Source organism: Elephas maximus, chromosome 3 (assembly GCF_024166365.1).
Source record: "Elephas maximus indicus isolate mEleMax1 chromosome 3, mEleMax1 primary haplotype, whole genome shotgun sequence".
In the NCBI taxonomy this organism is placed as follows: Eukaryota; Metazoa; Chordata; class Mammalia; order Proboscidea; family Elephantidae; genus Elephas; species Elephas maximus.
Window position 1 is genome coordinate 65,187,814 of NC_064821.1, and position 12,108 is coordinate 65,199,921.

The window sequence follows — 12,108 nt, forward strand, 5'->3', positions numbered from 1 at the left end:
TAGGTGAGTGAGGAAAAAGAGCCACAGTTTGAACTTAAGTGGTAAATGCTACCGTGACCCCTGAATTCTTAGAGCAAAGTCTAAATGGCAGCTTATGGAAAATATAATTACTTATAAGCAACCAGAGCCCTGGAATGGCTGCTATTTCTCCTTTAACTTATATGTAGAATTTTCTTATTTTTAACCACTCAAACATTTTTATTCTTCCTACTAGTCTTTGTTGTTGTTTTATTGTTGATTGGTTTCTGACTTTGGAGGGACCCCATCTCACAGAGTAGAACTACTTCGTAGGGTTTTTCTGGCGCTAATCTTTATGGAAGCAGATTGCCAGGCCTGTTTCTTCTATAGTGCCGCTGGGTGAGTGAGTTTGAACCGCCAACCTTTTGGTTACCAGCCGAGTGCAAACTGTTTGTGCCACCCAGGGACCTTTCTACTAGTCTTAATTAGAGATAGATAGCAATATCAGTTGGGATTCTTACAGCTGCATATAACAGAAAATGGCACCTCAAATGGGCTTTAACCTCTAAGGGGAAGTAGTAGTCTAGTAGGAGAACTGCTTCAAGTGTAGTATGTCAGGGTGTGGCTCTCCCTCTTTGTGATTCTCTTGGCTCTGTGCTCTTCTGGTGTTGGTTTCAGCTCCCGACTAGTATCTAGCTGGCCACTGCAGCAACAGGTGTCATATCCAAGGGTTTCCTCTTCTGGTGTCTTTGAAGAGTGAGGAATTTTTCCAAGATGTCCTGGAGCAGGCCTGCCCTTGTGTCTCATTGACTAGAACTGATCACACGATTAAACCTACATCAGTCACTGGTACGAGAAATGGAACTCTCATGACTGACTGAAAATCAATCAGGATTTACTCTTAGAATTGGGGAATTGGGTCATCATCTCCCGCATCTCTTGAGGGAAGGAGGAATGGGTGCCTGATCAAAAATAGGCGTTGAATTGGCAGAAAAAAGTGGGAGGATAGATGCTGAGCAGCCAGCTCTCAAAGTCTGCTGTAGTGGCTTTTATGGCTTGTAAACTGCCTCTAGATGATTCGGAGACCTAACTTAAAATTTTGAGAAAAATGAACTATTCAGGAAGATTTGATTTAGTAGATTTTCTTTTCTTCCTATACTGATAACCTGGAATACACTACTTAGAACTCAAAGATTTTTATTGTCATGCAGTCAGCAGAAGCTGATAAGCAGTAAAGCATCTGTAGCCGGTGCGGTCCTGTGGGAAACTTAAAAAAAAAAAAAGCATGCCCTTAGTGAGGTTACAGCCTAGCTCAGGAGATAAGGCGTAGACACGTGAAAAGTAATAATGTGGAGTAACAACTGGAGAGATGAAGAGGCAAGGCGTAGACACGTGAAAAGTAATAATGTGGAGTAACAGCTGGAGAGATGAAGAGGCAAGCCGTGATTAGTCGTTAAACACCTGGTATAGGTTGGGAGCTTGTTAGAGATGCAGAATCTTGGGCCTCACCCAAAATCTACTGAATCGCAATCTGTATTTTAACAAGATCCCTTGGTGATTTGAAAGCACTGCAGTAGAGGTTTCTAGGACAGGTAACTGGTTTAAGCTAGAACGATCTAGAAAGATTTCTTAGAGATAAGACTTAAGCTTGACCTGAAGGACGGGTGTGGCAGTGGGCATTTTAGGTTTAAGCTGATGTGAGTTTAGTCACCTAAGTGTCCAGATTTATGTGGCCTTGTTGTACAGGATGAATGGGGGGAATGTGGAGGAGTGGTATGGGTCCTACAGAACACCAAAGGGAAAGCTATCCTAGGAAAGGACAATGCATAAGACCTCACTTTTAGAGAGTGTTGTAGACATTCAGAGTTTTTGTTTTTAAATTAAATGGCTGCATTAGGTAACTGAATTATAATTTAGTTATTAACTAAAGGAAAGAGAAGCAGACAACCCTTGAAACTACTAGAAGGGGAATCATCTTTCCCATTCAGTAAGTTTAAACGTGGATAGCTATGGGTGGAACAGCTTAAAAAAAAGAATGCTGTTTCCCCAAACTGTGATATTAGCTGAAATCATTTGCAAAATTGTATATTTTAGTTTATTTCCTCAAGCAGCATTCAGGTTACTTTGAATCTTAATGATTTTAGTAATAACTATACATTTTTTAGTAGGTTATTTCTGATAGGTAAGCATGATAAACTTTGGCTATAACTTTAGTCACCTCTTCCTTTTATTAAAATTTAAAAACAAAATGAAAAGACATGTTTTTCTATAGTTTTGAATGATTTCTGAATTCACACTGATTTAAACTAAAGAAAGAAAATATCAAATCTAGTGTTATAAGCTGAATCACCAACTCACAGGAGGAGCCACTGGCAAGCTTATAAAACTGAAGCTCACAAAACCAGGATTTATTGGGGGAATGTTCATGAAGGTTTTGAAAAATGTTAAACAGGTATTATTTCAATTGTGATAAAGTTGGGGCAGTAAATATATTTTCAGGTTGCACTGTATCCTAAATAGGAATATTTACTTTTGGTGTGTTCTCAAATTTTAAATTATTCAGATTAAACTTTCTAGAACATAGATACAAAGATGAGAGTCATATCTTCTCGTTTGTTACAGAATCTCCAGTGTTTAGTGTAGGTCTTTACATGGTTGGTGAATGAATAAAAAATAAAAATTTTAACTTTAAAAGATTGATTTTTATCTACATTTGGAGATAATATGTATATACAATAAAAGTGAACTATAATATAGTTAGAAACCATTAGGACTAAAGTGGTAGCTAGATAATTTTTTAAAACTTTGTTTGGAAATAATTTCAAACTACCAAGTTGCAAGAATAGAACAGTACAAAGAACACTCACATACCCTTTACCCAGATTTGCCTATTTTTAGTGTTTTATCCCATTAGCTGAATTATTTGCTCTTTCACTCGTAAGTTGCATATATCATGGCCCTTTACCTCGAAATATTTTAGTGTGTATTCCCTAAGATGAGTGATATCTTCTATAACATTATAATTGACAACTTTAGTAAATCAATCCTGCCTTCTCCCCGCCCCTTTCCAGAATAAAAAATTAAGACTCAAAGAGGAACTACCCATGGATTATATACTTCTAAGTGGAAAATCGATCCTGCTTTGAAAATCATATATTATCTCTGGTCAGCAACATCACAGCAGAATCTTTTGGTTTTTTCCTGTGAGAAATCATATAGTAATAACAACTTAAAATTGTTGTTCTAAACCAGATATAACTACCCTGCAGCACTGGATCTATAAAGGGACTCTGTATCACTGAAATTGTCCCTGTTTGGTTATAAGACAGACTCTTAGAAATGTTAATCTTCTGTTTTACACTAAGAGATACTTGCCTCTGCTTCTTAGTTTGTGTGGCATAAGAATGTCCTTTGATTAGAGTGTCTGGGTCTTATGAAGCTTCAGGCTGGCTTGGTTTAAGTCTCGATATGCCCAAATTAGAGGCAGGATATCTTGGCATTCCTTTAAAGTGAGAGAGGAGGCTGCTGTTTACCTAATCTGACCCTGACAGTGACCAGGTTACGGGCCTACAAAGGGCAGAGTCCAACAGGCATCGTGAAGAAAGAATTCAAAGGTTAACCATGGAGCGAATTTATTTCCAGTCCTGATTTTTTTTGGCGGGGGGGGGGGGGGTGTACTTTTTCTCTAAGTCAGTGTTTGTCTGCCCATCAAATGCATCAGAATTAAAATCACACGAAATGCTTTTCTACCAATCACCCATCTACCCATTGCCTTTGAGTCGAATTCTGACTCATAGTGACTCTACAGGACACAGTAGAACTGCCCTGCCCTGCCCTATAGGGTTTCCAAGGCTGTAATCTTTATGGAGCGGAGCCTTGGTAGCACAGTTGTTAAGAGTTCGGCTGCTAACCAAAAGGTTGGCAGTTTGAATCTACCAGCAGCTCCTTGGAAACCCTATGGGGCAGTGCAACTCTGTCCTATAGGGTCGCTATGAGTTGGAATCAACTCGACGGCACCGGGTTTAATCTTTACGGAAGCAGACTGCCATGTCTTTCTTTTGCAGAGTGGTTAGTGGGTTCAAACCACCAACCTTTTTGTTGGCATTTAAGCACTTAACTACTGCTCCACCAGTGGAGACATTCTGAATAAGAATATCTGGAGGTGGGACCTGGTAATCTGCATTTTAAACCCATTTACTTAAGGATTTTTGTGTATTTTAAGATTTAGAATCCTCCTATGTACTTTTGTTATCTGTATTTCCTTCATCTTCAGAGCTTTTCACATTCATTTTATAATTTATGGTGTTTTACTTCATTTGCATGTGTTTATGAAATCATTCAGCTCTGGGTGCTAACCAAAAGGTTGGTGGTTCAAACCCACCAGCTGCTCTTTGAGAGAAAACATCTGTATATATGTTGCTGTAAAGATATCAGCCTAGGAAGCCATATGGGGCAGTTCTTTTCTACCCTGTAGGGTCAGTATGAGTCGGAGTTGACTCGACTGCATACAGCAACAAGGGCGGGAAGATTTTTGTTTGCTTGCTTTTTTCTTTAAATGGAGGATTCATGTGCATAGTACAAATATCAAAAAGTATGAAAAGAGAATTTAATGAAAAGTAAATCTCCCTCCCCTGTCTCTCAGTTTTCAAACATTGAGCAGGTACTATTCTGAGTTCTCTCTATATATTAATTTATTCAGTTCGCCCAACAACCTTATGAGATAGGTGGTTATTATCATGATTGTATAGAAGCCGAAAACAGGCCCAGAGAAACTAAAAACACTTCTTCAAAGTCACACAGCTAGAAAGTGGTGGAGTTGTCTGGCAGTCTGGCTCTGGAGTCTGGCCGGCTCTGCTGAGTGGGAGGATATAAGGATTAAACAGATTAATACATGTAAAGAGCTTGTTTTAGGAAAGCAGGGAGTTTGTCTTTAGTAAGGCAAATGTTCCATGGGAACTCTTTAGTCCTAGCTGGAGTTTTATGATATGGTTATGGCCAGGAAAAAATAATACATTCTTCTTTGCATGGCCCAGAGATTTTTCACATCTTCTTAAATAAAGGCTATCTTTGCATCCCTCCATTTATTGGACTGTTTAAACTTTATATAGACTAATTCTTACAGCATAACATCTTCTTAAATAAAGGCTATCTTTGCATCCCTCCATTTATTGGACTGTTTAAACTTTATATAGACTAATTCTTACAGCATAGGGCCATAATATATATCATTTAGAAGAACTTATATTAAAAATACTCAGACTCTTTCTCCTCTTATTGTTTTTTGAAAGAATAGGGATTCTAATGACAAAGTGGTTGAACTGAAAAACCTGTTGCTAACCTTTAAGTTTTGTGCATGAAGTGTCTTTAAGGTAACACTAAATTCTTACTGTATGCCAGGAATCGTGTGTATTCTAATGGATTTGATCTCAGTAGTAACATGGTATAGGAAGATATCTTTAGTTTTGTGAACAGACAGGAGTTTCACAGATACGAAAGTAATTTACTAAAGATTACACAGCTGAGAAGTGGTGGTGAAGTCAGGATTCAAATCCACATATATCTGATTCTAAAACCTTTTTATTTCCTGCGTGCTATGTAGGCCCTGTAGAAGGATAACAGTTTATTAAACCTCTAGACTGCAACCTTGGTTCCAGCATGTGTTTAGCAAAAACGTGAAAGAAATAGGCAATGGCATCAGGTGACTTTGTTCAATAATTAGGTTGTTTTGTGACTTTTAAGTTAACCTAAATCAAGGCAAACTAATTTGTGTCTTGAAGTGTTTAACTTTATTCTTTTTGACAGCACATTGCTTCAGACATTCCATAGAAGATGTATCAAGGAAAATAATTTAATGATTGAGTAGCTCATTCTTACCTTTAGGTCCCAGCATCTCTCTTTTACCCAGTCATTTTCACCCCTCACCCTGCCATAAACACAAAGAAATAGATAGGAATGATGTTAAAAGGTTCTCCTTTTTGGGTGTTTTAAAGTCTAACTATTCTAAAGACTAATTAAGCTAGGTTTTCTAAGTGAGCAGTTCCTTAACCTTGAATTAGTAAAACATTAAAATATTTGTTGCATTTACTGTTGACCCCTATTCTGCAATGTAGGAGTTAATCCAGCAGTTTCTGATTAAATACCAGTATTATACAATTCAATAATTACAACAGAGGTCTGGGGAAAGGAAAGTGAGGCTAGTAGTTATTCTGAGGAATAGTATGTGAGAGGAACCACAGGTAGCAAGGTAAGCAAAAATACCCCCTTTTGTAAGAATAAAACCAAATTAATGCCAAAACTCATTCTTTGTCTGGAAAATAGCAGTTATTTCTGAGTTGGTGGGATTATTCAAGTTTTTTCTTTGATTATTTGGGTTCCCAAATTTTTAAGAAAATTTCATAGATGTGTGTTTTTCTGTAATACAGAATCATTATTTGAAAAATATATATTCAAAATTAATAAATTTCTTTTCAGTGTTTGTGTGTGTGTGTGTGTGTATTTATACTTGTAATCTATATCTGAGGAGTCCTGGTAGCACAACAGTTTAAGCTGTAACCAAAAGGTTGGCAGTTCAAACCCACCCAGCCACTCCACAGGAGAAAGACCTGGTGATCTGCTTCTGTAACTGCCCCATAGGGTTTTATCGGTTGTAAAGATTACAACCGATAAAACCCTATGGGGCAGTTTTACTCTGTTACATGGGGTCTCTTTGAGTCTGAAATTGACTCAGTGGCACCTAAATGATGACGAGAATCTATCGGTATATGTTTTTAAACAGCTTTATTGAGATAATTCACACACTGTACAGTTCACCTATGTAGAGTGTTCAGTGGTTTTTAGTATATTCACAAAATTATAAAACTGTCACCACCATCTAATTTTAGAATATTTTCATCACTATAAAAGGAACCCGTAGTCATTAACAGTAACTCCTCGTTTCCCTTTCTTCCTCTCCCCTGGCCCCTAACAAGCATTAGTCTACTTTCTGTCTCTGTGGATTTACGTGTTCTGGACATTTCATGTATATGGAATCATATAATATATGGTCTTGTGTAACTGGCTTCTTTCACTTCACATAGTGTTTTCGAAGTTCATCCACATAGCATGTATCAGTACTTCTCTTTATTGCTGAATAATATTCCACTATTTTTCATGCCACATTTTATATACTTTTTATTTTGCTTTTTCAATTTTGTACTTCTAAGGGACTTCCATTACTGGGAAAATGGAGTAGATATACTTTTTGCTATTCCTCCCACTTAGTACAACGAAAATCCCTGGACATTATGTATAAAACAAACATAAAAACAATCTGAAAGGTGGGGAGAGAAGCAAGACCAGCTAGGGACCTTGGGAACCAAGAAATGATGCAGTGCTGAGTTCCCTGAGGTTTTTTTGACCTCATACATCCCAGACTTGAAGCAGAAGAAGCTGGCAACCTAGAAACACCAGCAGGTATAGATAAAAAAAAAAAAAGCTCTAACAAAAGTCTGCTCTCTCTAGTCAGAGAACCAGGAAAGGGGCAGCCTACTAAGACAAAACATTTAGACAATAACTGCTTTGCTTCAGCCAGATGCCACAGAAAAAACTGCCCCCCATGCCAATGCCTACAAAAGCTGAATAGGGAGCCTAGACTTCTACCCTTAGAGACTGTAACACCCCTGCCAGGGTGGTATCAGAGAGGGCCAGGTAGAGAGCCGGGGCTTTCTTCCTTGCTGTCCAGTAAAGAGGAGCCCTTCTCCTTGCCCGCATGGGTGGTATCAGAGGAGGCCTAGTGGAGAGTCAGGACTCTCTAATGAGTCACATCCACTGCTGTGTCAGTGGAGACCACATGGGGAGCTGGAGCTTCCACTCCTGCCTGGCAATAATGAGGAGCCTTCTCTCCTTGGGTGTCAATGGAGGCTGAGTGAGAAACCTGGACTTCTGGCTCCATTTGGTAGTAACAAGGCAGTGCTCCCCACTACCCTTCCAGAGTGGTGTCAGAAAGCCAGCTAAAACAAGAGGGTTTAAACAAGATACAGAGTATCACAACATAGTACGAAAATGTTCAGGTTTCAGTTGAAAATCATTTACCAGACCAAAAACTAGGAACATCTCAAACTGAATGAAAAAAGACAGTAGATGCCAACACTGAGATGACAGAAATGTTAGAATTACCTAACAAAGGTTTTAAAGGAGCTGTGATAAAAATGCTTCAGTGAGCAATTATGAACATGTTTGAAACAGATGGGGCGGCAGGGTGGGGGTGCGGGGGGAGGAAGAAAACTTCAGCAAAGAAATGGAAGGTATAAAGAAGAACCAAGGGGAAATTTTAGAGCTGAAATAGGCGGTAACTGGAATACAAAGCTCAGTGGATGGGCTTAACAGCAGAATGGAGTGGACAGAAGAATCAGTGAACTGGAAGACAGATGAACAGAAATTACCCAATCTGAATAACAAATACACTGAACATTTAATACTTCTGTATTTCCAGGTTTGATGTTATCCATCTAACTGTCCTTTTCAGAGGCTTCATTTTATTCTATTGACCCAGCAATTATACATACAGAACTTTTTCTATAGAAACACTTATGCAGCTGTCCAAAGATACAAATAAAAAAGGAGAAATATTGAAGCATTGCTTGTAATAGCAGGACACTGGAGACCATCCAACACCCATCAGTAAGAAATTTTGTTAAATTATAGAACACCTATAAGAAAAAGAGTTTAAGATTGATTACATTAAGTTTAGAATAAAATATAAATTGTAAAAAAGTTATGTTTGGTATGATCACTTTTTGAAAGAAAAAGGTATATACATAGAAAATAAATCTGGAAGAGTATGTGACAAACTATTGGATGGTTACCTCAGGGTAAGAGAACTCTTGACTTCCTGTAGTGTTTTATTTATTTTTAAAATAATGAGCCTATATTACTGTTAGCAGTTTTTTTAAAAAGACATACTTTTCTTTGATGCTAGTGTTAGATAACATGTATTTTTGATCATACCTCTTTGTTGAAATGGCATTTTATCCGTATAACTTGGTTTAAAGGAGGTAGTTTTTTATTTGTAACTTCTAAAAATCAGAATTTCTCCACAATTTCACAGTATTTACTGAAAATATCATCTGACTAAGTAGCTTCCAATTTTCTAATACTCCTAAAACTTTGAAAGAACTTGTACATGGCAGTATTTCTTGTTTGAGTTGTCATGAGTTTTGGGGGGTTCGTTAACGAAAGGCTGTTTTTCAGACCTATCTTGGAAGGATGGGCATGTTGCATGTGTGTGAAGGAAAGTAGTTTGGTGTGGAGTAAGAAATGTGTAACAAGTTTCTGATATACCTGAAGGAGAAGTAAATTGAGAAGTTTTCCAGAGAATTATAAACAGAGGAGGCAGTCTGAAAGCAAAAGGGCATTTACATACTGAGCAGGTATTTTGAACCTGCCTGTGTTTAGGGGGAAACCCTGGTGGCATAGTGGTTAAGTGCTACAGCTGCTAGCCAAAAGGTGAGCAGTTCGAATCCACCAGGCGCTCCTTGGAAACTCTATGCGGCAGCTCTACTCTGTCCTACAGGATCGCTATGAGTCGGAATCGACACGACGGCAATGGGTTTGGGTTTTTTTTGGTGTTTAGGGATTCTCATGTCTGTGCTTTAAAGTATACTCTGCAGACCGTTGTGGGAGATTGCGGTGTGGTGTTTTTGATCTAAGCACCAGCCTGTTTTTTTTCCAACTGGCCTTTAGTTTAATGTGAGTTTCTAAGTGTCTACATGTAAGATCTTTATGACATCTTCTTTACCAATTTACTTATTTTAATACTGCTATGACGCGTAGTTTGGGAATTTATAGTTCATTTTATAGATTAAGTAAATGGACTAGTACAAAGATCTTGAGTCAAGACTAGTTTTTTGTTTATCAAACTGTTCTGCTTTTTCAGTAAGTCTCAAGTTTGGGATACTTTTTCTTAGAAGAGGTTGTATCTTGTATTTATACCACTGCAAGCATGTTTAAACCAGTAGGGGGAAAAAACAAAAACAACAAGATATCTGAAAGCCAGAACTTGGTGTGAAAATATTCACCGTTAAGCTATTTAATTAGAAAGGTAATGTGTTAAATTTATTTTGTCTATAAAATCACTTGTATATCACCTTTGTTCCATCCTGTGAATGAACAGTCAGCATCTTCAAAAAAGCAATTTTGGGTAGTAGTTTGTTATATACCCACCCAGTAGCAGGGCGATTTAGTCCTATAAACGGACTTGTGCCTTGAGGAAGGAATATCCTAGCCTTCCCAGACCAGTGTTTCTCAATGTGGTCAGCAAATGCCTTACTACGGAATCTCTTGCATACAGAATCTCTGGATTTAAGCCCCAGAAATCTTCATTTTAAAAATTCCCTGTAGGTTGTTATTAATCCCACTCAAGTTTAAAAACTTGTTAGTTAGATGCCATCTTTAGGAAGTAACTTTTTGTACCAGTTGCAGTATTAGGAATTAATATGTCCTGCTCTGGTGAAAATTTTGTGTGTATTTGGTTACTAATAAAGAATGATCGCCTTTTTTAAACCAAGTTCAGATTAACTCATGCTCTCTTATTAGGGTAGGGTTCTGGGATCCTCCTTGTATGCCCATTGTTTTGTTGATTGCATTATATTTAAACAGTTAACTGCCCTTTTTTTTTTTTTAATGCCCCCCCCACCCCACCATTGGTTTAGGAATTAATGACTTTTACTAATGTAGCATTTTACACAAGTGCCCTCGAGTTTTTTTGAGGGATGCTTTAAGAAAATCCATGGTACTTTTCCAGCATCTTTGAATGACTTGTTTAAGAGTTGCTTCTGGCTTTCTCTCCATGTACTCCATGCTTGAGTGGGCTGTGTTGATCCCTAGTGAGTGCTAGAGCAGCCTCTTCCAGCAGGCCCACTCTCTTTCCTCCCCCGCCTACTTTATTTCTTCTCTCCCTCCCTCCTTTTTAAAGTTGGGCCCTACATGATTGAATGAAAGATGATTTCTTCTTCTACCTCATGGTTGAAATTGGGAGCCAACTGCTCTTCATTAAGCAGGATTAGAAATAGCTTATAAAGATACCTTTGTTATGTTCTTGTTCCCTGAAGGAATATATTAAACAAGATATGGGATATTTATTATGAATATTTATTAAAATGAGAGGGGGAGTGGTGCTTATTTAAGTTCTTTGGAGACAGGTACACTTGTAAGTTTCCTTTTTGATGTTGACATGTAATGAATACTGTCAAATAGGATAAGAAATGACTTCTACATTTCATAAAACCCATGACAGACATTGTTTTTGTCCTGAGGCAAAGTTATATGTACGCCCTAGGATTGACATTATCTAACATGGCAGCTATTAGCTACGTGTGGCTATTAAGAATTTTTAAAAAGTAAATGAAATTAAAAATTCATTTCAAGTACTCCATGACCATATGTTGCTAGTGGCTACCATATTGGACAGTGCAGACATTGACAATTTCTATCATTGGAGAAAGTTCTTTTGGACAGTACTGTATAATACTGGCCATTTCTTAGAAAGGAAAGAAGCAAAGGAAAGAGTAAAATAATAAAGACCTGGATTTCTGCCCTTCCTTCCACAATATAACTTTTCCTGTCTTCTTGTACTCTTGATTAAAATTCAGAAAGAGGTCTGTTGTTTTGAGTATCATCTTTTTGACCTTGTTTTTTTTTTTTTTTTTTTTTAACACTTCTGTTCCTCAGGCCGGCAGTGATGGTGAAAGCATAGGAAACTGCCCCTTCTCCCAGAGGCTCTTCATGATTCTTTGGCTCAAAGGAGTTGTGTTTAGTGTCACAACCGTTGACCTGAAAAGGTAAGACATGATTGCAGTTTGGGATCAACTTAAATTGAGAGCATATGCTTTACTGTCTTTTCAGTTTGATCCATTCCCCAGTCTCACATTTTGCATATATTGTATTAAAGTTTATCTGATTTCTAGACGAATTTAATTTTGCTGAAGATAATAAAACTTGCTCAAGATCATTAAACAGTTGCAGCAGTGCATGGACAGGGAGCTGCCAGAAATTCAAGCTGGATTCAGAAGAGGACGTGGAACAAGGAATGTCATTGCCGATGTCAGCTGGATCTTGGTTGAAGCAAAGAATACCAGGAAGATGTTTACCTGTGTTTTATTGACTATGCAAAGG

At 37.8% G+C, this 12,108-nt stretch overlaps 1 protein-coding gene across 1 annotated transcript in view; it reads left to right on the top strand.

The window, feature by feature from the left end:
- The window catches only part of CLIC4 (chloride intracellular channel 4), an 89,100-nt gene that overhangs the window by 33,314 nt on the left and 43,678 nt on the right, over nt 1-12,108 (top strand). Inside the window, exon 2 of the mRNA XM_049878295.1 lies at nt 11,665-11,774. Coding sequence (XP_049734252.1) covers nt 11,665-11,774 — 110 coding nt within the window. The remainder of the gene's footprint in view (nt 1-11,664; nt 11,775-12,108) is intronic.